This window comes from Beta vulgaris, chromosome 3 (genome assembly GCF_026745355.1).
Source record: "Beta vulgaris subsp. vulgaris cultivar EL10 chromosome 3, EL10.2, whole genome shotgun sequence".
NCBI lineage: Eukaryota > Viridiplantae > Streptophyta > Magnoliopsida > Caryophyllales > Amaranthaceae > Beta > Beta vulgaris.
The window spans coordinates 42,370,127-42,397,324 of NC_079204.1; the positions used below are offsets into that span (position 1 = coordinate 42,370,127).

At 33.9% G+C, this 27,198-nt stretch overlaps 1 protein-coding gene and 1 long non-coding RNA gene across 2 annotated transcripts in view; one reads left to right on the top strand and one right to left on the bottom strand.

Annotated features, from left to right (window-relative positions):
• Positions 1-2,090, top strand: part of LOC125495900 (uncharacterized) — a 2,958-nt gene extending 868 nt beyond the window's left edge. The window contains exons 3-4 of the long non-coding RNA XR_007272296.2: positions 116-196; positions 1,817-2,090. This is a non-coding gene — a long non-coding RNA (uncharacterized LOC125495900). The remainder of the gene's footprint in view (positions 1-115; positions 197-1,816) is intronic.
• A 15,341-nt stretch (positions 2,091-17,431) lies between these two features.
• On the bottom strand, positions 17,432-18,010 carry LOC104906853 (kunitz-type trypsin inhibitor alpha chain). Its single transcript, XM_010695681.2, has one exon. The coding sequence runs from the start codon at positions 18,008-18,010 to the stop codon at positions 17,432-17,434; it is 579 nt and encodes a 192-aa protein (XP_010693983.2).
• Between the last annotated feature and the right edge of the window lie 9,188 nt (positions 18,011-27,198).

Here is a 27,198-nt window from a genome sequence, read left to right on the forward strand (position 1 = left end):
GAGAAAAGAAAGTTGATCGTGGAAACATTTTCATTGGTTAACATTTACATAGCTATATATGTTCTGCAATGTCTATATTAATCTGTAATTAAGTATGATGTTTCTTTGTTTTCAGCTGGCTGTTGAATATGAAAATAATGCAATGATCGTAAAGGTTGACACTGATGACGAGTATGAATTTGCCCGTGACATGCAGGTGATTGTACTTGTTAATAATTTTGCATCGGTCATCACTTTTTACTAGCCATGAGGTCATAGTGTTTGAGAAATTATCAGTACAAAATGGATGAAACATGGGCTGTTCATTGGAATTCTGCTGAATGTTTTTCTTTGTTTTGGTGCTGACTGCTGAAAGTAAATATTGATGTCAATAATTCTTCTTTTTACTGGCAACTTGGCTGAATTAGAATGCGTTGTTATGAACAATTACTAGAAGGTTTTGTTGTTCCACTTTCTTGGAAGTGTTGAACTTATTAGGAGTATCCGGCATAGATGTGTCATAGTTTTCTGTCTTTCTGTTAGTGTACAAGGATAATACCCAATTATCAATTTTTAATGAATATGTAAGATAGAGTTCTACATGGATATGAGTCATATGACAATGTAAGGGCCTTGTTCACTTCAACTTTAAGTTCTAGTCAGTAAAAATGAGTTTCAATTCGCAAAACTTAGTTTCTGTTAGTATGTCTGAGTTGTTCTAACCACTGAACATAACAAATAATTCAGTTTAATCAAAATTTGGATATGTGGTCTAGTAAACATGGCCTAAATCAGAGAATCGGGTGAAGGGATGGTGGATGAATATTGTAAAAATCCAATTGTTGCAATAGAAAAAGAACACAGAAAGTATGAACTAAGGAAGAGTTTAAAATTATCATCCTTTACGTCATTGCTGGTTACAAAATATGTGGAGAGTTAACATATGTGCTTCTTTGGTGTTTTTTCTTTCTATTGAAGATGCGGCTTTTTGTTACACAATCGAAGTATGTTGATCGCCTGACAACTGCGGTAGTTTGTTTTAATTTTGATGTTGCTCCTGTTGTTAATGATGGAGTATTATGCACGTATTCCTATCATCTTAAAATGTGATTCCCTTCTTGATAATGGTTGTATTTATTTTGGTGACTTCATAATATATTGGTTGTATCTATCTTCCCCCTACCCACTATGCATCTCTTAAGTTTTATTCTCTCTCTTACTCTCCATCTATCTTTTGGTGGCATCAATTCTTTGACACTTGGACCTCTGGCTTCTGGTTTGACCAATCTTTGTCTTACGTTAAATTTGTTAAAGCAATAGGTTTTTGTGCTTAGCAATTGGATTTTTTTTTTAAAAAAATTGTGTCTGTATTAGTGATCAAAGACTTTGCTTCACTTTTGGGGCAAAGGGAAAATAATGAGGTTTACCACTGCTGAAAAGCTGACATCGCTGGCAAGAGACCTAAAGGTAGCTAATAAGAATAGGTCAAGTTGTTGGTTACTACTGTTTCAAAGCCACAATAATTATGAATACTCTGTCAAATTCTCAACATTAACTAATGCTTTAAAGTTTGAACATGAGCAATTAGTTTCCTGATGCAGCCATCACATCTCAGTCAGTCTCTTATTTTTCCACTATTAGTCATGTATCATTTGCCACAACAATCAACAAACTAAATATGTGAAAGCTAGAGCCTAGCACATCTCTTAAGAAAAAAAAGGAGTTTTGTTATGCCTCATATATTTAATATACTTGTTTTATTTTTTACAAGTATATAATTAGTCGTGTTATCATAAAGACTTTGAACATTCTTTTTTATTTGTTCTCATTACTGCAGGATGATGATGGAGATAATGGATTAGACTTGCAGGTAGGCATGATGCTTCTGGAATCATGCATGCAAGGCGACACATGGAATTAAAGACGAAGAAAGACACGATCTTAAGATTAATTTAGGATTGGGGAGAGTTATATGTATTATGACTGGTTTTTAGATCAACTATTTATATGTTGAAAGCAATGATATGTTTTCAATTGATGAATACTACTCATTGGCTCTTTTTTTACAATGACCGTTGAGTGAACTCAATATCTATAATATTATTCTATTTCCTCTTCGTTTATTACGTTTGTAAGTTTTAGTATTATTATTATTGTTGTATTTGTGCCAACAAATTAAAGAGTGTTACTATATATAAGACGTGTAAAATAGAAGTGACTTTAAATCTAGCTAATAATAAGTGTTCCCTAATATCTAACAAAGTGTTACATATGTTGACCTAAAATGATACATAACATCTAATAAAGTGTTACTATAATTCAAGAGATAACATAGAAAATGCTACTATAGATGAAAAAGTGTTGCATAAAAAATTATAAGTAACACTGTAAAAATGTTATATTAGTTTAAAAAAGTGATACATTAGAGAATTTTGGGTAACACTTGAGAAAGTGAAATATTAGCATTGGAAAGTGTTACCTTTGATAATAGGTAGCACGGGCAGATGTTTCACTTATAAAAGTGTTACCTATTGCCTAAAGCAACACTTTTAGGCCTTTAAGTAACACTTTTGGGGTGATACTTTAGGCCAATTATGCACTAGTGAATTAGGATTCCTTTGCAAGCTTAATCAGATTTTATCTCAAATTAGTTAATCTACAAATGGAATCATGTGAAGAATTAGGTTGCTTTTACTATGCTTAGTTAGGTTGCTAATCTGCAAGTATCAATTAATAATTGGGTATCTCTTAGCTGATGCGGGATTATGTGAATGGCTCACTTAGTATTCAATTAGAATTTGGTTTATGGTTCTTGGAAGTTTATTGAGTTTAAGAATGGATATTATCAAATATCGAATATATTAATGTAGGATATTGTTCAAGTTCCTTTCTTTTCTTCTCAAATTCGTGGAATCTAGTTATGTGTTATCAATGGTGGTTTATGCCCTCATATGTTTATTGTGGCTAAGCTGCCAAAAAAGTAGAAGTTTGCATCCACAATTAGGAAGCTTGCAATAGCTTTGTGAGAAAACACATAATCAAGCATAATGAACGTTGGGATTGTTAGTGGACAAGCAACTTATTTGGTGAATTGTGTAAAATGAGGAACTGTGCTTTTTGTTCATTCATGGTATTTAATCCCATTTTGGCAAATGCTTTGTGACATGTGGTTGTGTTGTTGTGCATAGTCAAAAAGAACATTCTTAGAACCAATCACTAAGGAACCCTTCTATTCAATTTCCTTATAAATTTTTTGGATATTGGTTCTCAAATTAATAGCTTATGGTCTTTCTAATATATTATACACAGGTGTTTAGATAGGCGACTCTAGATTAGATTATTTGTTATATCTACAAACCATTTGGTTAGATAAGTCATCTCTTTGCAAGTAAGTTTTGGAGAAATTATATATTTTTTAGTTTTGAGATTTTCGAATTAGTCTAATATGTAATATCGGACTTAGGTTGATTATAGTATCTCATCTGTACGCATATGAGTCTCTCTCCCCCCCCCCCAGATAGGAGTACTAATTAAAGACGAGGAGAAGCTAAGCATCAGACGAGGAGTACCTAACTTTTCTATTTTCTTTTTATTTGAATAATTTTACAGGTGAAAATATATTTCATGAAAACGAGATCCATCTTATTGGTTCTACTCAACCACAAGCTGCTTTAATTTGAACACGTGGGTCATAGTTGAGGTCTCAAAATTAAGCTCAAGTGATCTTCATACATATGTCTGTTACTAAATATCAATTTTCACAACAAAACTCCGAGTTGGAAGTCTTGACAAATTGGCATACATGGACTAGGAAGGTGCATGTATATGGTGAGATGACAAAAGATGCATATGATATATATGATTATTAGGTCTAATGTTAGATTATCATATGAATATGTTGCTTGTTGGAAGGTTTTGATTTTATATAGTACATTTTTTTTTCATTAGTTTATTTTTTGAAATATAGCACTAATAGGTGTATGAAACTAAATCATTATTATAATATAATGTATATCAATTTCTTATAGTCTTATTAGTAATTTTATTACAATTTCAAATAAATATATATATATTAAAGAAAAGTGTTACCTAATTACCTATAAGGTGCTACAAGAAATGGTAAAAAGTGTTGCCTAATAGTGCAGAAGATGTTACATGAAATGGCAAAAAGTGATACACAATGTTGAATAAAGTGTTACTATAGGTTAATTGTAACGCTATAAGATGTTACTAATGATATAAAAAGTGTTACATAGGAAATTGTGGGTAACACTTTAAAAGTGTAACAACAGGCATTAAAAGTGTAACAATAGGCATTAAAAGTGTTACATAAGAAAATTTAAAGTAACACTTGTTCAAGTGTTACTACAAGCTTTTAAAAGTGTTACCTAATAGCATAGATAACACGGGCAGATGTAACACCCAAATAAGTGTTACCTATTATCTAAAGTAACACTTTAAGCATTTTAAGTAACATTTTTTGGGTGTTACCTAAGGTTAATTATGTAGTAGTGTCTGAATAAGCATGGCATTGGTGACTTTATAGTCTCAATCTAGGCCATGTGATGGTTTCATATACGGAGTAGTTTGTGTTCGAAGACGCATCGGTACACATTTTATAGACGATATCCATTCTTGATTGCCTAAAGTGAGTAGGATTATGGAATTTTTGTTTAAGGTGGAGGTTCTATGTTTATGTTGAGCATTTTTTTGGGTTTTCGATTCAAGGTGGAGTTATCTTGATTGATCGGTTTCAAGTCAAGTTGGAGATTTGTTATTTGTGACTTGAAATCTTGTGAAAATGCACAAGGCTTGGTTTGAATTCACATATCTCTCAATATATAAATGGTTCCAAGAGCTTTCCAACGACAGGTCATATGCCCAATTCCGCTGAAACATGAATAAGTTATGATTATTTTACGAAGCACTGTCGAACTGAAATTTCACCCAATCGGGCGCCCTTAGGGAACTGCGCCCGATTGGACCCAATACATCAGCCAGTTTGAATTTAATGACTGCCCGATCGAGTATGGGGATTTTGACGCGCGGGATGTGCGATTTCTTCCGGGGTTTGTCACGGAGTATATTCTAGAGTTTTATTAGTGTTCCTTGTGTTATAAAAGGACCCTCTTGGTTTTCATTAGATACACAACTTGTAGCCTCTACTATTTCCCTTGTATTATTCTCTCTGTTTTTCTCCATCATAATGAAGAAGCTCGAATCCCTACCTGTGGACGTAAGTCTATTTTGACCGAACCACGTAAATCCTTGTATTCTTCTTTGTTGTTTTTCTCATCCTTATTATTTCATTGATTTGTTTCGCATTAATGAAAGACTACAACATCCTTTCCTAACATAATTTAATTTGGAGATGCATGCAAGTGGAGGAAATAGTACATATAATAAGCATCCACTAGCCATTATATATGAACTTTGCCCCTTTTCATTTTCAATTGATCGATCATTGTAGTCATCGTGCGATTTATATATATATCGTTTATATTGTCATTACTCTATAGCATCAATAAATACTTATTAATTATGTCCATCCTCTATACTTCATCTGTTAAAATAAGTTAAACACTTATCTTAAAAATTTCACATATTATAAAAAAGAAGTATTTCACTTATTTTAAAATGGAGAAATTACATTGGTTCGGACACTTAGCCATGGCCTGGAATAAGTTGTTGTCTGATAATCATCTAGTAATTTAATTACGGTTAGTTATTATATCATAATCCTCTTGTCTCTTTTTAGATGCTATAGATTTACAATGGATATTATTAAGTGGAATGTTGGACGCACTTTGAGTTTATCTAGGTAAGGACAAACAAACTCAAGTTGTGTCTTAATTGATTTGTTTCCAAATATATATAATTTTTGTATATTTTCTTATACGTAGATAAAGATAATATTTTAAGTGAGGCTCGAAAATCGTGGAAAAGAAAAGTAGCAACTAAAGAAAGATGGCCAAATAGTTAGTGATGTCTTGTTTTAATGTAGGTGAGAGAATGTGATGAGCCAATGGAACGTTGGAATTTTTCATCATAAATAATAGTTGAAGAATACAGAGTCCCCCGCCATTGATCTTAATAATAACTAAATATAGTGAGTCCATGAGTAGCTACATCAGAAGAAGAAAAAATCACTTCTCGCCACATTTAACATATCGAACGTTCGTCACCTTCACAACGAAACTAATAACAGAGGAGTAGATTACAATTTCAATATAGATCACTTAGTTAATTCTGATTTTCTTATAAGTATTTTTATTCTTATAAACGATGTTTTCCTTATCATTTAAAAAAAAAAAAAATTTAGAGAAAATAGTGATTAACTGAGTGCCATACTTAGATTATTTAGACATCTAGTTATTTCAAGAGTTGGATTTGAAGCAAGGAGAGTATGTAGTGCTTTGTGATAGTCAAAGTACTATGGATTTAAGTAAGAACTCTATGTACCACGCTCGCACCAAGCATATTGATGTTCGATATCATTGGTTGCAAAATGTAATTGAAGAGAAGAAAATGAAGCTGAAGAAAGTCCACACCAATAAGAATGGTGCAGGCATGTTGACAAAGGTGGTTCCAGGAAGCAAGCTTGAAGTTTGTAGTAAGCTTGCGGGAATGAGATTCAAGTGATGATTGAAGCGTTTTCGTCTTCCCCGTGCTGGGTTGGAGGGGGAGATTGTTATGGGTCCAACCCAAGTTAGTAATATGTGTTTCTATTTGGGTCCTTTTATTTGGCCCAATATTATACCATGTTAATTGTATATTTTTAAGTCTAACTTTGGGCTTATTATGTGGCTTATTTAGTAAGATTTAGGAGGGTTTATAAGGTGAAAAAATAAGAGCAGCATAAAAGGAGAGACACACACAAAAGATAGAGAGGAAACTAGAGAGTTCCAAGGGTGCTGTTCTGCTCGTGTTTCTTCAGCACACTCCCAGTGTTTTGGTCTCCGGTGGAGATGCTACCGTTGGATTTTGCTGAAATTTTGTCAGCTTGTTGGGAACACACGGGGATACATTCTGACCGTTCGGATCGTCAATTTAAGCTCCGAGTCCTCGGGAATTACCTCTGGACAGAACTGCTGTTTTGGTAATATTCTTTCACTTTATTGTTATACTTTGATCTCTTATTGTTCTTGGTGATTGTTGGTGGATGTATGAACCTTTGTAGACTGATTTGGGTTCTTTTTTCCTCAAATTATCAATAAAAGAAGTATAGGGTTGACTCCTTAAACGGTCCCGTGGTTTTTATCATTCATATCGAAGGGGTTTTCCACGTATAAACTGTGTGTGTTGTTTGCTATTGAATCTTCTTGTTATTGCTGGTTATGTACTGTATTTAGTTGATGGTCTTCATTGTTAATTTAGTTGTGTGACAATTTGGAGTGGTTGAATTGCATAATTGGTTGGTTGTCTTGATTGTGTGACATTGTGGATGTCGTTGTGACCCCTTCCAATCCCTACACTTCTTTCATGATATTTTACGGGCTCTAGCAAAATCAAGAGAAAAGCCCCCTCTACATTATCACCATAATTTTTATTTGAATGTATTTCCATAAAAGAAAAAAAAGTTCGTTTGACCAAATAGTTGCTTTGTTCTTAAAAACCATAAGAAGCACTTTTCTAGAACATTTTGAAAAGCAAAATCTTTTATTACCACATCAGTATCAACGTTTTTGAGTATATATATTGCTCTTAATCGCTAAATTAACATATGTGTAAAGTTAAGCAAATACATAATGTTTACCCACACGAAAATTACTATGTGTCTCTTTATTGGAGGGGAAAGTTGTGTGTTACTATGATGTATATGTAAATAATACTAATTAGCCTTATCTAAAAAAACTTCATCAAAAGCAACTCATAGGAAAGTATTATTTACTCATATTTCTGGTAAGCAGTAGCATTTGAATAAGACGATAATTGTAATTTGTAAGTATGTATTTCATATCATAAAAATCAAAAGAAAAAGAGAATATTGTAGAAAAAAATGCAACTTCTCTATAAACAATGCAATCTCACAAATTACTAAGTGAAGACATATCATTGTATCTCTCCAATTTAGTACCCGATCGATGATTAATTCGAATAGCTAGGCCCGAAATCGTTTTAAGAATCTAAAATATATTTTATTTGTTTAATAGATTCCAATCCAGTATAAAAGCCCTATTAATTATTATTAAACCTTAATTGTAATTTTAGCCCAATTTCGAAAAGTCCAACTAATTATTCCTAATAATTAATTGAATTCTGATAGATATTTTCACACTTAATGGATATTATGAAATTAGATTTTGCCACCTATGTAAGAGATTTCCGGTTTCAAATGATAATATCTAATGAATAATTAAAAGAATATTTCAGTTTCAGATAAAAATAAAAACCCAGGAAAATAATGCGGATGCACTTCACGCACCAACATTGTGTGTAGCTTAACATTTTGCGAACTCGCGACACTGAGACAATCATCAAAATTCATAAAGTCTTAGTAGGGTGTGTTTGTGCATAGCTTATGCGTGTAGTGCATCAGGCTTGTGCATCGCACATTCGCAAATCACTGATTTTCTTATAAATAGACCTCGTTCCATTCGATTTCGGGCAGTCTGACTCATGAGTATCACCTCACAAACTTTTAATATATTCCTAAACACTACAAAAATAATGTTCAATCTTCATTAATTTCAAGCCAAGCTTTTAAATTTCTCCTCATGCGAATCGTTATTGCTCCTCCAGGCGATGAAGGTATACTCTTAGGGGTCCTTAATATGTCAATACCAATTTAATACTTTAAAGATACTAACAAGTTTTTATATAGTGTAGCTCCTTAATTAAACAATTCTAACCTCAAAGTTGTTCGATTCAACTGTCTAATTGAAACAAAGAAGGAATATCATCGATCACTGAATCTCCCAATGTACATCAAATTTTTCCATAGCCCAAGCACATCATATTTCGAGTCTGAAAATAAAAGTAGTAGTTCCATTGCATTTTAATTTGTTCCTTAGCTTGAGTTGTATCCATGGGGAAAGGAGCGATGAAAGGAAATGCTGGACAAAAATCGAAAGAAGGTGTTCAAGTAGTGAAGAAACCTCATTCAGTGGATGCGAGAAACAGAAGAATGTGAATGAAGTTATTTAGGTAGCTGCATTGAGTTGGACGTCGAACGATGATTCGAATGCAGCGGACTTCAATGCTTCATTGATGGATAAGGCGAGCTTTGATGCTGCTCGTACACATGTTTCAAACTAGATAGCTTCAATCAGAACTCCATTGAGGCAATAAATGACAAATCAGGTTTATTTTTCACCTAACCCTATGCAACAGCTTGCTAGTAATCCCGGAAATTCTGATCATAATTCTGGAGAAATACTTTGTTTAAGACAATTAGGGAGGAAAGAATTGATTTAAATCAAATTTAGAATAATGTGAACCAAAATTGTAATACTGATGAAGTTAGAATTACTGAGGATGATGTAAAAGAGGAAATCCATTTTCGGGAATCATCAATTATATGATATTTCCTGGGTGTTAAACCACCTTATAGGATTATTAATGGATTTATTAGAAGAGTATAAGGGAAATATGGAATAGTTAGAATTATGATGAATAATAATGGAGTCTTTGTAGTTCGATTTAGAACTGTTGAAGGTGAGAGGAAGGCTCTAGAGGCTAGCCCTATTTTGTTTGACAGGAACATGTTATCATGAAAAATTGGACTCTAGAGTTAGATTTGCTTGCTGAAACAGTTAAGGTTGTGCCAAACTGGATTGTGGTCTCCACTTGAATAGGGGTCAGAATTCTCTAAACAAGATTGCTAGTTTGGTTGGTAAACCAATTCGTACTAAGAGAGTAGCAAAGCAAAGGGATATAATTGAATATGCAAGGGTTTTGGCAGAGGTTAATATGGAGCAAATTTTTCCTAATGAAGTTCATTTCATAAATGAGAAAGGTTTATCAATGACTTAGAAGATTGAATATGAGTGTAAACATATTAAGTGTGTAGACAAAAAAAATACGAACTTGCTATGGGTAAGTTGAAGCCTGGACAAGTGTGGGTTGCAAAGTAAGGGGTGCAACTAAACCTAGGCCTCAACCAGTTCAGGTAATTCAGCAACCACAACAAGTTTCTTAAGGACATGTGGCAAGTGTTGAGAAACCAGTTGAGATTCAGAAGGAGGGGGAGCAACAACAAGTTAATGATGATGAGAGCCAAGTACAACCTCAAACATCAACTGAAATTGAGGTGGGAGAAAATGCAAAAGAGAAGAAGGGATCAGAGGTAGTTATTCTACCTCATAGATAATATTTGTATGTGGAGTGCGAGACGCCTAAGTAGCCCAGGAAACATAATGAAATTAAATCTTTTTATCTCAAAATCAAATATAGGGTTGTTTGGGTTTCTTGAAACATGGGTCAAGGCTGTGAATTTCCATAAAGTCTTCCCTAAAGTTTGTACTGGTGGTTTTGTTGTGACAAATTATCAATATCATGCTGGAGGTAGAATAGTATGGCTAGTCTGGTATGCAAATGTGTTTACAATTGATATTCTTGAGTCTTCAGCTCAACATATTCACTATGAGGTGACTCATAGAGCAAGTAACATGAGTTTTGCTCTTACTGCTGTTTATGGCTTTAATGATTCTAATGCTAGAATGCAGCTTTGGAGGGATTTGGTGAATGTTAGCAAGATGAGTAGGGATGCTTGAATTATTCTAGGTGACTTTTATTTAACATTGTCTTGCATCTTAAAGATAGGATTGGATCTCCAGTCACTTTGGATGAAGTTGTAAAGTTTAGGCAATGTGTGAGAGAATGTCAGGTGATGGAAATGAATTGTAGTGGTCCTTTTTCACATGGTCAAACAAAGAAGAAGGGGTGCAGAGAGTTCTTTTTAAAGATAGACAGGGTTTTCAACAATGTGGAGTGGCTCAATAAGTTTGAGAGTGTTGCTGCTCTTTATCTCCCTGAAAGCATTTCGAACCATAGCCCATCCTTGATCAAGTTGACAAATACATGATTGAATAGAGTTAAATCATTCAAATACTGTAACATGTGGAGCTTGTCTAAGGAGTTTGGTTGGAAGGTGGAAGATAGTTGGTGTCAACCAGTTTAGGGTGTGCTTATGTAGAGGTTGGTAACCAAGCTGAAAAGATTAAAGCAGGTGCTTAAGCAACTTAATAAGGAGAAATTTTCCAATTTACTTTTGTCAAATTGAATGATATTTAGACTGAGGTTCATGTTAATCCTCACAACATTGATCTCCATCATTCAGAAAAGGCAGCTTTACAAGAGTACAATAGAGTAAATAAGGCTATAATGTGCTTTTTGAAACAAAAAGTGAAGGTTGAATGGTTGAAGGGAGGTGATGGAAACACTTCTTATTTCCATTCATGCATTAGGAAGAGAAGGCCGCAAAATCAGGTGGCCAGAGTGTAGAATTGGAAGGTGAATGGAAGAAAGAAATCCAATATATTGAAAGGACTTTCATTCAATACTATGAAAAGATTACTAGGTACCGCTGAAGTTAATGTGAAGCTTCTTAGTAGGAATGTTGTGAATGAGGGTGTTGTGGTGTCAATGGATCAGCACAAGGATCTTTGTGCTCCATACACAGGAGAAGGTGTGAGATGAGCAGTTTTTGAAATAAATGAGACCAAGGGAGCTGGGCTTGATGGTTACTCAAGTGGTTTTTACAAGAGTGCTTGGCCTTATATAGGGAAGATATGGTGGAAGCTATTTAGATTTCTTTCAAGCTGAAAGAATCTTGAAGCAGATCAATTGTACTACTCTATCCTTAATCCCTAAGTATGAGCAGCCTGAAAGTGTGACATAATTTAGGCCTGTAACATGCTGTAATATGATTTATAAGATCATTTCAAAGATGCTATGTACAAGGCTTAAAACTGGTGTTGCCTTCTATTGTGGGTCAAAATCAGAGTGCCTTTATGGATAAACGAATGATCATGCACAATATCCTTATATGCCAGGATATGGTGAAGCAATATAGAAGTAAAAGCCTGCCAGCTAGATGCACTATGAAGGTGGACCTAAGAAAAGCCTATGACTCAGTCCATTGGAGCTTCATTGAGGATTTGATGACTAAACTTCAATTTTCTGCATAGTTTATTAGATGGACCATGAATTGCCTGGCTACCCTTCATTTTTTCTCAGTATTAATGGGAGATTGTGTGCCTTTTTTAAAGGAATAAAAGGGTTTAGGAAAGGAGGTCCTATTTATTCTTTAATATTTGGTGGTTTTGGAATATTTCACAAGGATTTAAAGAAGATGGGCAGGAATGAAGGTTTGAGTTATCGTTACAGGTGTGCTTCTTTGGAGTTTAAGTATTTAATATTTGCTGATGACTTAATGCTTTTTTGTAAGGGTGATATTAGCTCTGTAATCTTGATGGTGAGAGCTATGAAAGCCTTCTCCCTAGCCTCAGGGTTTCATGCCAACAATGACAAAAAAACTTTGTACTTTGGCAATGTCAAAGATGAGATGCAGCAAAAAATTCTTCAAGCTACTGGGTTCACTAGTAGAGAAAGGTCGATTTGCATCGGACGTGGGACCCCTATTTGCGTCGGACTTGGGTCCAACGACACAGGTCTCGACGCAAATGACCTAAAAGTTGATCGCATGTTCAAGTAATATGCGACGCAAATTAGGAGTTTTTTTATTAAAAATAAAAGGGAATCTGCATCGCATTGCTAGCTAGGTGCAACGCAAATTGGGCAATTTTTATTAAAAAAAAGAAAAATCAAACCTCAACAATCCAACATGAAATAACAGTGCAAACCTAATGATCGAAACGCAGCAAAAGCAAATAATTTCAATCGCACAATAATGACAGTATTGCAAGTAGATAACAGATTTATTATATATAGAATCAAAATTCTAGAATACTATTGAAATTGAAAACGACAACGTAAGGGGGAAATTTACAATGCAAATTTAAAACACAATGAATTTCTCGAACCACAATGAATTCTTGAAAACCTAAGGATTTGGGTGGATCTGAAAATTGAGGAGTGTTGTGATACTTCCCATTCCATCAACCTATGTAAAAAAAAAGAAAAGAAATTTAAAAAAATCATGATAATTACACATAATTAAGTAAGATTTCAAGAATTAAAGAGAGTAATAAATGTACCTTCAGGGGAGAAAACCGCCGACAAATTCGAGCCATGTATGTTGCGTTCGTCTTTGGTGCTTCAGAAACAAAGGACGAACTTCTCGAACCCAGAAGTTATGGATCTCTACTTCTCACAATGAATTCCAAAGAAAGGACTAGATAGATTGGAGCAAATCAACTTCTCGCAAAGGACGAACTTCGATGCGCATTCGTCTTCGGTGAATGAAATTGGAGCAAATCTTTGCTCGATTTTCAGTCGATTCTCTTGCTTTGGTTTCGGTTTCTAGGAATGAGTTTGATCTGTTTTAGCCTCGATTTATGCGCCGGATTATTGATTTGTATTTTTGAGCGATGGCTGGGGAACCTGAGAAGAATGTAGAAACTTCTGCAGGAGAGAGTTCAGACATGGTTGAATCCTAAAGATGAGGAGAAATCAAAGGAAGTTTCAAAGAAGAAGAAGGAAAAGGGGAGGAAGATTGAGGAAGGAGAGGTGAACGACGTTCAGAGAGAGAGGGGGAGTTTTAGGTTAGAAAGGGATGAGTTGGGAGTTTTATGTTAGAAAGGGATGAGTTGGGCGTAAGTTATAAAGTGGGCTGATCTGCGCCGGATGGGCCCAGATGGTCCGACGCAAATTGTGCTTTTGCAATGCACCAAAGTACCATGCGAGGCAGATAGTGGAATTTTCTTTTTTCAAAGAGGAGACTACTTACGTCGTATGTGTCAGGTGGTCCGACGCACATTGGGGTTTTGCTACGCACCTATTGTACGTGCGACGCAAATTACCCATGATGTGCGTCGAACTCTTCTTTGCGTGCGACGCAAATTACCCTTTTGCGTCGTTTTGCTTTACATTCGACGCACTTGGGGCGACGCAAATTGTCGTTTTTCTACTAGTGGTTTACCAAGGGTACATTCCCATTTGGGTACCTTGGTGTGCCCACAACTACTTGGAAATTGAATGTAGCATATTGTGATCTATTGGTTGATGAGATACTTAAAAGAATGTTGTGTTGGTCATCTAAAAACCTTTCTTATGCTGCTAGACATGTGTTAGTTAATGATGTGTTGCAGCATCCACACTTATTGGGTACAAATCTTCTTATTACCTAAAAGTGTTTGCGTCAAAATTGAACAAAGATACAAAGCTTTCCTTTGGGAGGGGAAATCTATTCTTCATAAGCCTCCTACTATTTCATGGGAATGGGTTTGCAAGCCAAAGAAAATGCGAGGATTGGAGCTGACATATTGTCTTATGTGGAACAAGGGTACTATAGGGAAGTAATATTTGGTAGATTTCACGAAAGGAGGATGTGTTGTGGATAAACCGGGTTCATAATGTTTATATTAGAGATTCAGATTGGTGGGAGTACTAACTACCAAGAAGTGCAAGTTAAGGATGGAAGATGATATGCAAGATGAAGGATGTTTTCAGACCGGGTTACTCTCAAAATCAATGGGTTGATGGCTCAAAAGAGCACACTGTTAAAAATGGCTACAATTGGCTTACAGGAGACAACCAAAGGTAACTTGGCATCACTAGCTTTGGAGTACAATCACCCCAAACATGCTTTTATTGCATTGTTAGCAGTCTGGAGAAACTTAGAACCATAGAGTTGCTTGTCAAAATTGGTTTATGTTCTAATGCTGTCTTTTTATTGTGTAATAATGGTGTAGACTCTTATAGACCCCTTTTCTTTCAGTGCCCAAGTTTGCATAGGAGTAATGAGTTGGCTCCAGATCAATTAGAGACACCCAAAAAGCTTATATATAAGGTGGAAAATACGGGGGTGTATATTTTGCAGCTCTTGCTGCTACTGTTTATCATGATTGGAAGTCCAGGAATCACTCCTACTGGAATTGAGCTGTTATTAGGTTTGATAGTGTACTTAAGCAGATCAAGACTTCTATTTGCATTAGAGTTAGAAGTAAAATATCAGATCAATGGTAAAATCAATGGTGTACAGGGGATAGGAATTGGTTTAGTCAGTTGTGTAATTTGAAATAGTGAGGCTTAGCTCTGTTGTATGTATGTTTGATGTCTTCTGTTGCCGTGCCTATTGGTTGAGTGTTTGTTAAATTCTCTTGCTGATGAGAACTAGTTTAGGTTGTATTAGGTGGATTTGAATGCTTTTGGTAATACTACTTACATTTTACCAAAAAAAAAAAAACAAAGAAGGAAATTTGAAAAGTTCAAGAGTTTAAAGTAATCAAATTCTTTAGTCTGTTAAGTCAGACTATTACTGGACATGAAATAAAAAAGGACATGAGAATATGAGATAATTTGTTATCATGAAATCAAAATTCTAGTTCTATTGTTTCTCAAAGCTACAATTAATACGTACCACTATTCAATAAATTTTTGCTTAATACATTACGATTTGCACCACAAGCAACATGAAAAATGTTATACTCAAGTTCTACAAAATTAACAATTATTATACAATAACGCCCTCAAGATAATATATGTCAGTTGCAAGCAATACGGAGTCATGACAAATATGTTTCTATCATTAAATACAAAAAGTGATGATGTGAAAACTTATCATGACGGGAGCTAAATGATGATAAGAATGTGTATGCTTAAACTTTTTCTTTATCATAAAATTAATAAAATTAACCTTAATCCTAGAATACTCAAGAGTCGCCACCCAAATTTTTAACTTTTAAAAGCTGGAGATAAGGAAGATATATACAATTAAGAAAAAGATAGTGATATGATTGCTCTTATGAAAAGGAAGATATTATCTAGAGCGAGCTTTGACTTTTATTACTCCAAATTTCTGTTTTTATAATCAACAATTTCATTTGCGAAAACTGTATTTCTTTGAGTTGGATTTTAAATATCTTGCTCATAAAAGACTATTAAATCTATAACACTCATGTCTAAACTAAACAAAACCCTGAAAATTGTTGTAGGAAAGTTCTCATGTAGCGTAAATAATTAGCTCATCATGATGTCGAATAATTTGAAGTAAAATCGTATAAGATTCACTGGACATTTTGGAAGCTCTCATTATTAAGATTTTATATTATTTTTTAAGATATTACATAATTTATAACAAATCAAAGTTTACCTATTAATTTACTAATTCGGTTTAAAATGATGCGCATAATCATGACCAAAAAATATTGCCAGATTATGATGTAGATGATAAAATATGCCTCTCATCTTTGTAGATCAGATTATATTTTAGCATTAGAATATGTACAACAACTAGTTTTAATAAAAACTAGTTATTAGGCCCTAATTATGCCCCGAGTAAGAAAATTTTCATTTATTAATATAATACTTGATGATAATAACACTAAATACAACTTAGTCTAGTTCTTAAAACTTTAGTATATGTACTTGAGGTCTCAAGATCAAACCTTATACTATGCAATTTCTTAATTTTTTTATTATACATGAATTACATGAACTAAAACTCCGTAGGGATAGCGGCACATGACACATTTTCTTATTTTCGCACGTCTTTTAATATATTTGTATAGATTAAATATCATAAAAGTTAGCATAACATTTTCTGAATATTATATTCTCAAAAACTACCTATTAGTTGTTGACTTTTAAAAACAAATAATTTTAAATATATATAAGAACCCAAAAAATTTGAATAGCACTACCTATTAATGTTATGCGTCAAGTTCTTCTATTAATGGGCCCACTCTAATTAACGTCCAACTAATTAGAAATATAATTATGCCCCTCAATTACCCTATATCCTATTTTCCAATTCAATTTTCCACCCTTTTAACCTCATTTATCTTACATAATGAAGATTCTCTACTCTCCTCTACGGCTCCACCATTACTCTCACTTCAGGCATACTAGTTAAACCATCAAAGAGTTATACATCAATTAAATTGAAGCATAAGTTAGATATATCTTAAACATCTAAACCATAAGTCCATAACACACAATAATACGCAGGGCGTCTAGGGTCTAACCCAACAACTCAACAAAAAATTATTAACTTTCGAATACCAAGGATGTCTTGGCCTAGTGGTTAAGATTGAGGTGTCCTGAATGATAAGTCACAAGTTCGAATCCCCCATCCCCTTTTTTGTACTTTGTACCGCCTTCGTGGCTCATATGGATAAAAAAAAAAAAATTATTAACTTTCGAAAGGTACAAGAAGTCACACACAAATACTACAATAATACAATATGACATTTTTTTTCTTCTGAAGGGAACAATATGACAGAAATTAAATATACCCCTTAACATGAAGAGGGATATGTCCAACCATAATTAACTAAATAGGAAGGATTTATTCATCCTTGGATGAACCATAGAGTACATCACAAGTCTAGACCATGGCTAATATATCAAAAGCTTTCCTGAACACAACAGGAAGAGGGTTATCATTATTGAATCCCAAAAGCCCATCCTTCTCAATGAAACCAACATCTGATCCCAGACCCCGAATATACCTTATTTTATACACATTATTACCCTCAATCTGCGTAATATTGAAGCCACTGATGCCATCACTACCTGTTGTGACGTACGACTGGCCAGTTGTTTCATCGGGAATCACCTGCCACCCTAATGGCTGCATACAAATGTTGGGAGTGTCGTTGAAGACTAGGCTGATTGGCAAAGAGGAAGTGATGATTGCTATTTTGGCAACGGAAGCGATAGTAACGGGGATGCCAGGAGACGTTTCGTCGTTTTCTCGGGTTATATAGAGTGGGCACGGTGAATAACCGGATTTTGATTTTAAAGTGAGGCCGCCCCCAAAGCCTATGCTCTGTGGGATGATGTAGTATTGTCCACCATTCCTTATTGTATCGCCATCTGTATCTAGGATAATGGCTGTGGCAATACAAAGTGCAGAGAAAACTAGGAGGAGAGTGGTGGTTGATTTTAGGAAAATGGAAGCCATAATGTTATATTTTGTTAGTAGATGAAGAATGCTTGTATTTATAGAAGGATTATATGCTGCCGAGTGCCGATGCTAGTTTGAAAATACATGCAAGTGGAGGAAATAATACATAAAATAAGCATATACTTCCTCTGTTTTCTAAAGATCTTCCCACTTACTGTTCCTACAGATACTAAGGAAAATCAAGTTGTGTGGGGCATGGTGTGAGTAAAGTAGGAGAGAGAAAGGGGTTAAGATAAATAAACAAATAAAAAGGGGTTAAAGTAGGAGAGAGAAATGGAGTAAAATTGAATTAATAATGTAATGGTGGACCATATGATAGTGACATGAGAGGGTAAATAGGGAAATTTGATTTGCCAAATAAGGAATAAAGCAAAAGAGGGAAGATCTTTTAGAAACACCCTTAAACGAAAAGAGGGAAGATCTTTAGAAAACGGAGGGAGTATGCACTTGTGCCCTTCTCGTTTTCAATTGATAAGCATACAGTCATCGTGTGAATTTAATTATATAGCTTTACATTGGTCTCACCATCAACATATCCTTACAGAGTATTAATCCCAGTCATCCAATAGATTTTTTTTTTATATTATGAAAACTTGCATAAATAAAAAAAAAAAAAAAGTACAACCTAATGTTAATAGAATCAAATATAAAACTAACCATATTGAAATTAAAGTGAAATAAATATTCTCTTACATTCTTTATGAAATGAAAACAAGCTACTTCCTCTGTTTCTAAATAAGTGCAACATTTCTTGTTTTCACGTTTGCCAATACATTATTTTAACCAATAATATATTCAATTATCAATAAGTAAAAATTATAAAAAGTTGATTTTAAAAAAATTCACATTCAGACGAATCTAACAAGATCCCACATGACTATGTTTTTTTTCCTAAAATGTAAATCACCAAAGCTAATTAAAGTTTAAACTGTGAATAGTAAACACTATGCAAATGTTGCACTTATTTAAAAACGGAAGAAGTATTATTTATCTAGTCTAAATTAAAAATGCCTCAAGCGATGGTAGGTGAAATTAAGTTATATGTCCTGATAAATTAGACCTTGATATGGAGGTAATATGTTGAGAGATGAAACTCAAACGACCTTTAGAGATAGGTTGTTGCATCTCATTCAGTAGACCCCAATGTATACTAGACGTTAAATCGCAATGTCCTTGAACAAAAATATCTTCTTGAAATCCTAGCTACTGATTAAAGTCACGAAAAAGTAACGTCCTTTGCTGAATTATGACCCTTCTCCGAGAATATCCAGAGTTTCATCTCGCGAGACCGGAACCCAAAATACATGGAGGTCGAAATTTCTCAAATTAAATTGGGATGCCTCCCACAAGATGCATTTTTGAAGTGTGATGACTCCAAAAATCATCACATGAACTTGGGGCAAATTATATTGAAGTAATTCACCCAACTTACAAATCCGATGATCCGAACTTGCAATCTCAAATCTAGAAAATCGAACCACAAAAGATTTAAAGTGAGAACCCCTACCGTATATATAGGTGCTATTGGACTTCTTGGTTGGGATCATCAATGGATGTCATCTTTTTATCAATTGGAAACGGGCCCTGCGACATAAATTACCCATTTTGATCAGTCTGTATCTTGTTTGGAATTTTTTACCCTTAGCATCAATTTTTACATTGACGGGTGAAGATGTGGCAAAAGTCGAGGGTTGTAACTTGTAGTTGTCTTCATGTATGGATGACTCTTCGGCGGATGGCCTGCACAATCACATTGGGATAGGTATTGATTAAGGGTATGTTCTCTTTGGTATAAAATAGCTGAACTGAACTGAACTGAACTGAACTGAACTGAATTGAACTGAACTGAAGTGAATTGATTTGAACTGAACTGAACTGAAATGAATACTGATATGTGAGAGTAAAAGTATTGTCAAGAGTTGAACCGAGTTGAACCGATCTGAACTGATCTAAACTGAACTGATCTGAACTGAACTGAACTTAATTGAACTGAAAATAAGTTGGGGAGAACAGGCCCTAATACTATTTCAAGCATATATATCAGGCAAAAGACTAATTGAATTGAACTAAACTAAACTAAACTAAATCGAACTGAACTGAATTGAACTGAACTGAACTGAAATGAATACTGATATGTGAGAGTATAAGTATTGTCAAGAGCTGAACCGAACTGAACTGAACTGAACTGATCTGAACTGAACTGAACTTAATTGAACTGCACAGAACTGAACTGAAAATAAGTTGGGGAGAACAGGTCCTAATACTATTTCAAGCATATATATCAGGCAAAAGACTAATTTTGGATAAAATAAAATAACATAAGTGCTATATACATCAAAAAAAAAAAAGCTAAATACAGCATCTAAAATTATGCCTAACTTAACCATGGTTAATTATTTTATTTTTTTTTAATAATATAGTTGCACAATTATTATTCACCCCATAGCAAATTTGAGAATATAATTTCACTTACCACAAACACTTTTTCCTTTACCGCGTAAGTCATATTTTCTAATTTTCGGGTTGCGACTATGGAAATGTGGTCATTTATCATAGATGACCCCCCCTCGGGGAGGTCATTTGTGATAGATGACCCCCCCCCCCCCCAAAGCGGGGTCATTTGTCATAGATGATCCCCCGGTAATAAGTTAGTCTTTTTAATATGTTTTGTTGCATTTAGGCTTTTTTTTTTTTTTTTACTGTATATAACACATCTCTAAAATAAAGCCACATTGTGTTAGTAACACTTTTGTACCCGGACAATAAAATTCATTTTTAGCATTGCATTCTAGATTCTACCCACTTAAAATTCAAAATATTGGACACATAAGAAAACTCAATTTCTTTTCATTTATTCAGGAAAGATATTGAGTAGACATTTCTTTGAAAAAAAGACATAATTGAATAATATGAAATTTTGTCAGATTTGTTTCAAATGTAAACTTTACGAATGCTATTTTTTTTGTAATTTTTAGTAAAATTTAACAAATAAATTCATGGTAATACATATCAAAGACTTAAAAAAAAGTAAATAGGTAAAATTAACAAATATATATTGTGTTTAAATTATTAAGTACTCCATCCGTTTCAAAATATAAGTCACGCACGATATTCAAGTTCGAACTTTAACCATGAATTTCTATCAATATATGTTGATAGAAAATTTTAAAAAATAATGTTATTATATTATTTTTCAAGACGAATCCAATGGTATAATTTTTTAAATTTTTATTTATCATATTATGAGAGATATTTGTGGTCAAAGTAAATTTTTACAAAACATGAATATATTATATTTGGAAACCAAGAGAATATAACTTCAACCCACGATATAATAATGTCTTTATTTTTTATAATTTTAATTACTCCACAATACTCCCTCTGTATTTTTTCTCTTTCTCACTTAGAATCTTGACACTATTCATAATTAAAGAGAATCTGTTAGATTTTTCTTAATATATAAGAAAAAATATAGTTATGTGGGTCTTGTGTGATTCGTCTCAACGAATTAATTATTATAATTTTTATTAATATGTAATGAAAGATATTTAATGTAGAATAAGTGCATTGGCAAATGTGTAAAGTCAAAGTAAGATAGTTAAAAAAATATAGAGGGAGTAATACTATGGGTTTTTAAAACAAATCTATTTGGACATAGAAACAGTTTTTTGCTCAATCACAAATTCACAATGTTAGCTTCCTTTCTTTCCGCTATCACCCACTTATTTATGAGGGATTGATTGTTCTCTTTTTAAAACAAAAAAAAAAAATTGCAAGGGGAGGCAATTAAACGTGGCGTACTAGCTAGTCAAGTATCCATACATCATTTGGTAACAGATTGTCCAAAGACCAAAAATATCTCATGCTTATCCTTTCATTAGAGGTGTCAAAAACTGGGCCGACCCACGGGTGAACCCTCATGCGACCCAGACCCAACCTGTTCCGAGCCTCAGTGGTCGGTTGGAAAGCCGACCCATTCCGACCCAGTGTTCACCCGTGCCCAGTTTAACCCGTGGAATTAGTAACCCAACCTGAGTTGGGCCGACCCAGTTGTACCCGTACCCAGTTGCACCCGTGAATAACGATCCAGACCAACCTGTTTCCGACCCAAAATGACCCGCACCCAACTTCACCCGCCAATGACCCAGTTAAACCCACCCAGTTATCACCCAACCCAGTTATCACCCAACCCAGTTACCACCCAACCCAGTTGTGACCCAACCCAGCTATCACCGACCCAGTTGTGACCCAACCCAGCTATCACCGACCCAGTTATGACCCAACCCAGCTATCACCGACCCAGTTGTTACCCAACCCAGCTATCACCGACCCAGTTGTGACCCAACCCAGCTATCACCGACCCAGTTGTGACCCAACCCAGCTATCACCGACCTAGTTGTGACCCAACCCAGCTATCACCGACCCAGTTTCGACCCAACCCTGTTACCACCCGACCCAACTAAACCCGACCCAATGCCATTCCGACCCAAGTAAACCCGACCCAACACCATTTATTTGTTTTTGGGGTGCAAGATCGAAGACGTATAAGATTACCAGTTATTTCAAGTTTCATCTTTCTTTTATTTTTTTAAAAAATCGATGGAACAAATTTTTTCTGACAAGTACATTAATATTTGGAGTAGTTCTCGATTAGGCGGAGATGAAACACATAGTTTCTGTTGTTAGACATGCATTTAAGCCATGACTTCCGTACACCATAGGGCATAAGCCATAAGGTATCTTAATTCTTAACCTCCAACTTTTTTTTAATTTATGTAAATAGTTGAATTGAATTAATCATTATGTATATTTTCAGCCCATTTATATTTGGTTCTGTTTAGAAATTAGGCAAATTACAATATTTTTAGAGTTTAAATGTAAATTATAACATGCTGTTTTAGAAATAAATAAAATCAGACTTACTTAATGTTTGAACGTGTTCGGTCCTTGTTACTTAATGTTTTAATGTCTAATAAAGAAATAGTGAAGACGTCTCTCTCTAACGATCAAACATTTATTTTACTTAGTATTTAATAAATATTAGAAATAAAATAAATAAAATCAGACTTAAAGTATTAGACAAAAAAAATATATATAATTAAAATTGAACAAAAACTGCCATTAATCATTCCAAGCTTCCAACAACATTACAAAATCAGCAACTAATACGCCCTAATATAAAAGGTGGCACTTTTCTCCATCTGTAGTCAAAATGAGCCAAACAAGAACAAACAGATTTATGACTTTACAAGGTAAAGGATTGAAGAAGGGACTGCTTGATACTAAATTACTTTATGTAAAAAAAAAGAAATTTAAAATAGGAACATATTGAAACTTGCCAATGAATAAACAGAAACAAAAAAAAAACGAAGAGAGTACATTCCTAAGATGTATATACATCAAAATATCTAAATTCTTCCAAAAGAAAATCATAATCTCTCTGTTTTTATTAAATTGTTCAATCACTTTCACACTTGTCCATGCACAACTTTGACAATTAGAATCTTAATTTATCACTTAGTAATAGTTAACAAAAGTTATTATTATGAAATTATACATTTAACCACATTTTACATATAATATTTGTTTTTATATACTAATTAGAAAATTAAAAGCAATAGTGCAAAGGTCAAAATCAAACAATTGAATAGGAAAAAAAAAGCAAAGCAATAACTTTTCTATCCGCCAATAACGATAGAATCAGACTATTTAATCCCCAACGAAGGGCTCAAAAACAATAGCAGCGTTAGATAAATTGATCAATAGGACGGAATGAGTAAAAGCAAAAAAAAAAAGACCTTGGTGTTGAATGGTATAAGGTAGAGGTGTCAAAAACTGGGCCGACCCACGGGTGAACCCGCATGCGACCCAGACCCAACCTGTTCCGAGCCGGGAGTGGTCGGTTGGAAAGCCGACCCATTCCGACCCAGTGTTCATCCGTGCCCAGTTTAACCCGTGGAATTAGTAACCCAACCTGAGTTGGGCCGACCCAGTTGTACCCGTACCCAGTTGCACCCGTGAATAACGATCCAGACCCAACTTGTTTCCGACCCAAAATGACCCGCACCAATTCACCCGCCAATGACCCAGTTAAACCCACCCAGTTATCACCAACCCAGTTATCACCCACCCAGTTACCACCAACCCAGTTGTGACCCAACCCAGCTATCACCGACCCAGTTGTGACCCAACCCAGCTATCACCGACCTAGTTGTGACCCAACCAGCTATCATCGACCCAGTTGTGACCCAACCCAGCTATCACCGACCCGTTGTGACCCACCAGCTATCACGACCCAGTTGTGACCCAACCCAGCTATCACCGACCCAGTTTCGACCCAACCCTGTTACCACCCGACCAACTAAACCCGACCCAATGCCATTCCTATATTTGTGCAAGAAAACATTTGTTGTAGCTAAATAAAAAAGATAGTATATTCGACCAATTATAACATAATAACAAAATGTTTATTCACTTAAATTTTTCTTTACAGTGGAGAACGAGAATAAGGACATTAAAAAGTACAAATATTCAAAACTTTTGAAACTGAAAATCTGAAATTCAGTAAACTTACAAGATTAAATTACAATTAAGTGTATAAAGTAAAATTTACATTACAGCAAACCGAAATAAAAAAAAGAAGAAAAAACCAGATACAATAAAAATCAAGGTCAAAGCAAATTATAGGGATTGTATTCTTTTCTTTTACAAGAGGGATTGTATCTTCATCTTCATCCTCATATATTGATGAGTATAAAACAGTCCAATCCTACAGAGAAAAAGGGCACAAATTAGATCGCAAATTACTAATAGAAATATAAAATATAATAAACTTATAAGAACGCAAATTAGTAAATTACTAATAATACAACAAAAAAAAAACAAGATTAGTGGAAAATTAATCATGAGCTACAATAATATAGAACCAAATCATTTTATGCTCATGGCTTTATTGTTGATGAAAACTTCCTAGAAAAACAAAAAAAAAGTTGACCATAAACCTGGAAAAACATAAGCAGCTTATCAGAAGGAGAAACTAAGATGGCAACAATTTCAGCTGGCTCCGTTGAAGCTTCTTCTTCACAACAGCAGCGTTAGTTTCTGGGATCTCTGCATACTTTTGTTTTTTACCAGCAACATTACAACAACCCAGTAAGAAATTCGAAATATATAATCAAAAAGCTTAATTCTTTTATCACCCAACCCTAGAATTTAGATTCTCATATCTCACATTATTTGAAAAATAAAATTCAGAATTACAAATTTAGTACAATTAACAATAAAACAAAATACAAAAAAAAGAAATTAGAATTACAAACCTATAAGTACTGTGACTGCAAATTCCCAATTCACATACCAATAAGAAACTTTAACATTGTGAAAATTACAAGAAACTGAGATGTTAAGATAAAAGAGGCGTGAAGAGTAGAAGAGAAATTTGCTGAAGAGGATTTGAGAGAATAAAAAATGTTAGGGTTTGAGGGGATCTAAAAAGGAGTGATTTTCTCCAAATATAACTTTAGGGTTTTTATCTTAATTCATCCGTTGGATTGTACATTTAAGGGCTGAGATTAGCTTTCATCCAATTATGATTTTTTTTTCCAGAAGAGAGTAGTTTAATAAAGGGCTCAGATCTGTTCTTCTCTAATCAATGGTATCAATTCATGATCCATGACATTCTTTTTTGACCAATGAGCATTGACAATGACCAAACACATGGATTGCCAAGTTAATGTCCATCAATGGTTGAATTTTGATCTTTCTCAAATCAATGGCCCTATACAACTTATAAAATGGTTTGTTTATAGCCCATATACAACTTTAAGACATATAGCTCAAGTAGATTTTTTTGTTTAAAAATGCATTTTTCATAAAGACGATTAACTCAAATATTGTATTGTTATCTTAATTAGCCTATCAACTACCATTGACACATTCATTTAGTATAGTATGTAATTTGGATCATTATTCAAGTAATTTTTTTGTTTATGAAACGCATTAACACTCGATGACGATTATCATAATGATTACCCACCTACATTAACTAATCTATACACTAATCCATTTATATTACTTTGTGTTAATACTAATGTATACTAGCTAGAAATGCAATACATTGATCTATACACTAATTATACATTGACATATAGTCAAAATGCAATACATTATCTATACACTAATCTAGTTTAGCCTAGTGATTACCCTCCTATATTATTCCGTCACGTTATACTCGTATTAGTTTGTGTTGATCGACTTTAATCATCATTATCACCAATTATGATCACATATACTTGTATTATTTGTTGGTCAATGATATGAGATTTGAGAAACGATAATGTTTATCGACAAGGGAGTAACCGAATAACTGACTAAGTATTAAGTTATTATATGATTGTGCAACATATGAACCTCGTTATAATCACTTAGGCTCATATGAATGTCGTGTAAACATATGATTGTATGATTATTCTCCTTACCATCATAGCTATTTACAAACTTATATATCAATCATAATGCTTATAATAATAAATCATTTATATAAAGTTTGGAATTGATCGTCTACTGGTTATTATTGTCGTTAGTTATAATATATAATATTAAAACATATGAACCGTCGTTGTAAATCTATGAATGTATGATTATCATTTGTTATACTATTTATTGTTATTGTTATTGTGTTATTGTTATTATTTCTTCGTATTTATATTATATAATAATAAATCCTTTATATGAAATTTGGAACTGATCTTGTACTCGTTATTATTGTCTTGGTTATGAATTATGATATATAATATTAAAACATATGAAGAGTCGCCTCTACTCCTTTACTCATTAGGCAATAGGCCAATTACCAATAGCCAATAATGGTGAATGGCCCAATAATATAAGATATAAGTATAACTTATAAGTTATAAGTCTTACTTTAGTAAATTTCAAATTAGTAATATAAGTATCAAAGTATTAATGATTCAATGTATTATTAAAAATTCACAATAATGACTCAATCACAATTACAATATCAGTATAATTACAGATTACTATAATATACCACTATAAGTATAAAGTATAATGACTATAATCTATACCAAATATCAATACCTCAATACCACATCCACATGTTATAAGTTTATAACAATCTCGACCCAAATCAATACGCCACGGAGCCGCCGGTTCGATATTTAGTC

What these genes read in the sequence shown, in the direction of transcription:
- LOC104906853 (XM_010695681.2), bottom strand. Translation starts at nt 18,010, where the DNA reads ATGGCTTCCATTTTCCTAAAATCAACCACCACTCTCCTCCTAGTTTTC.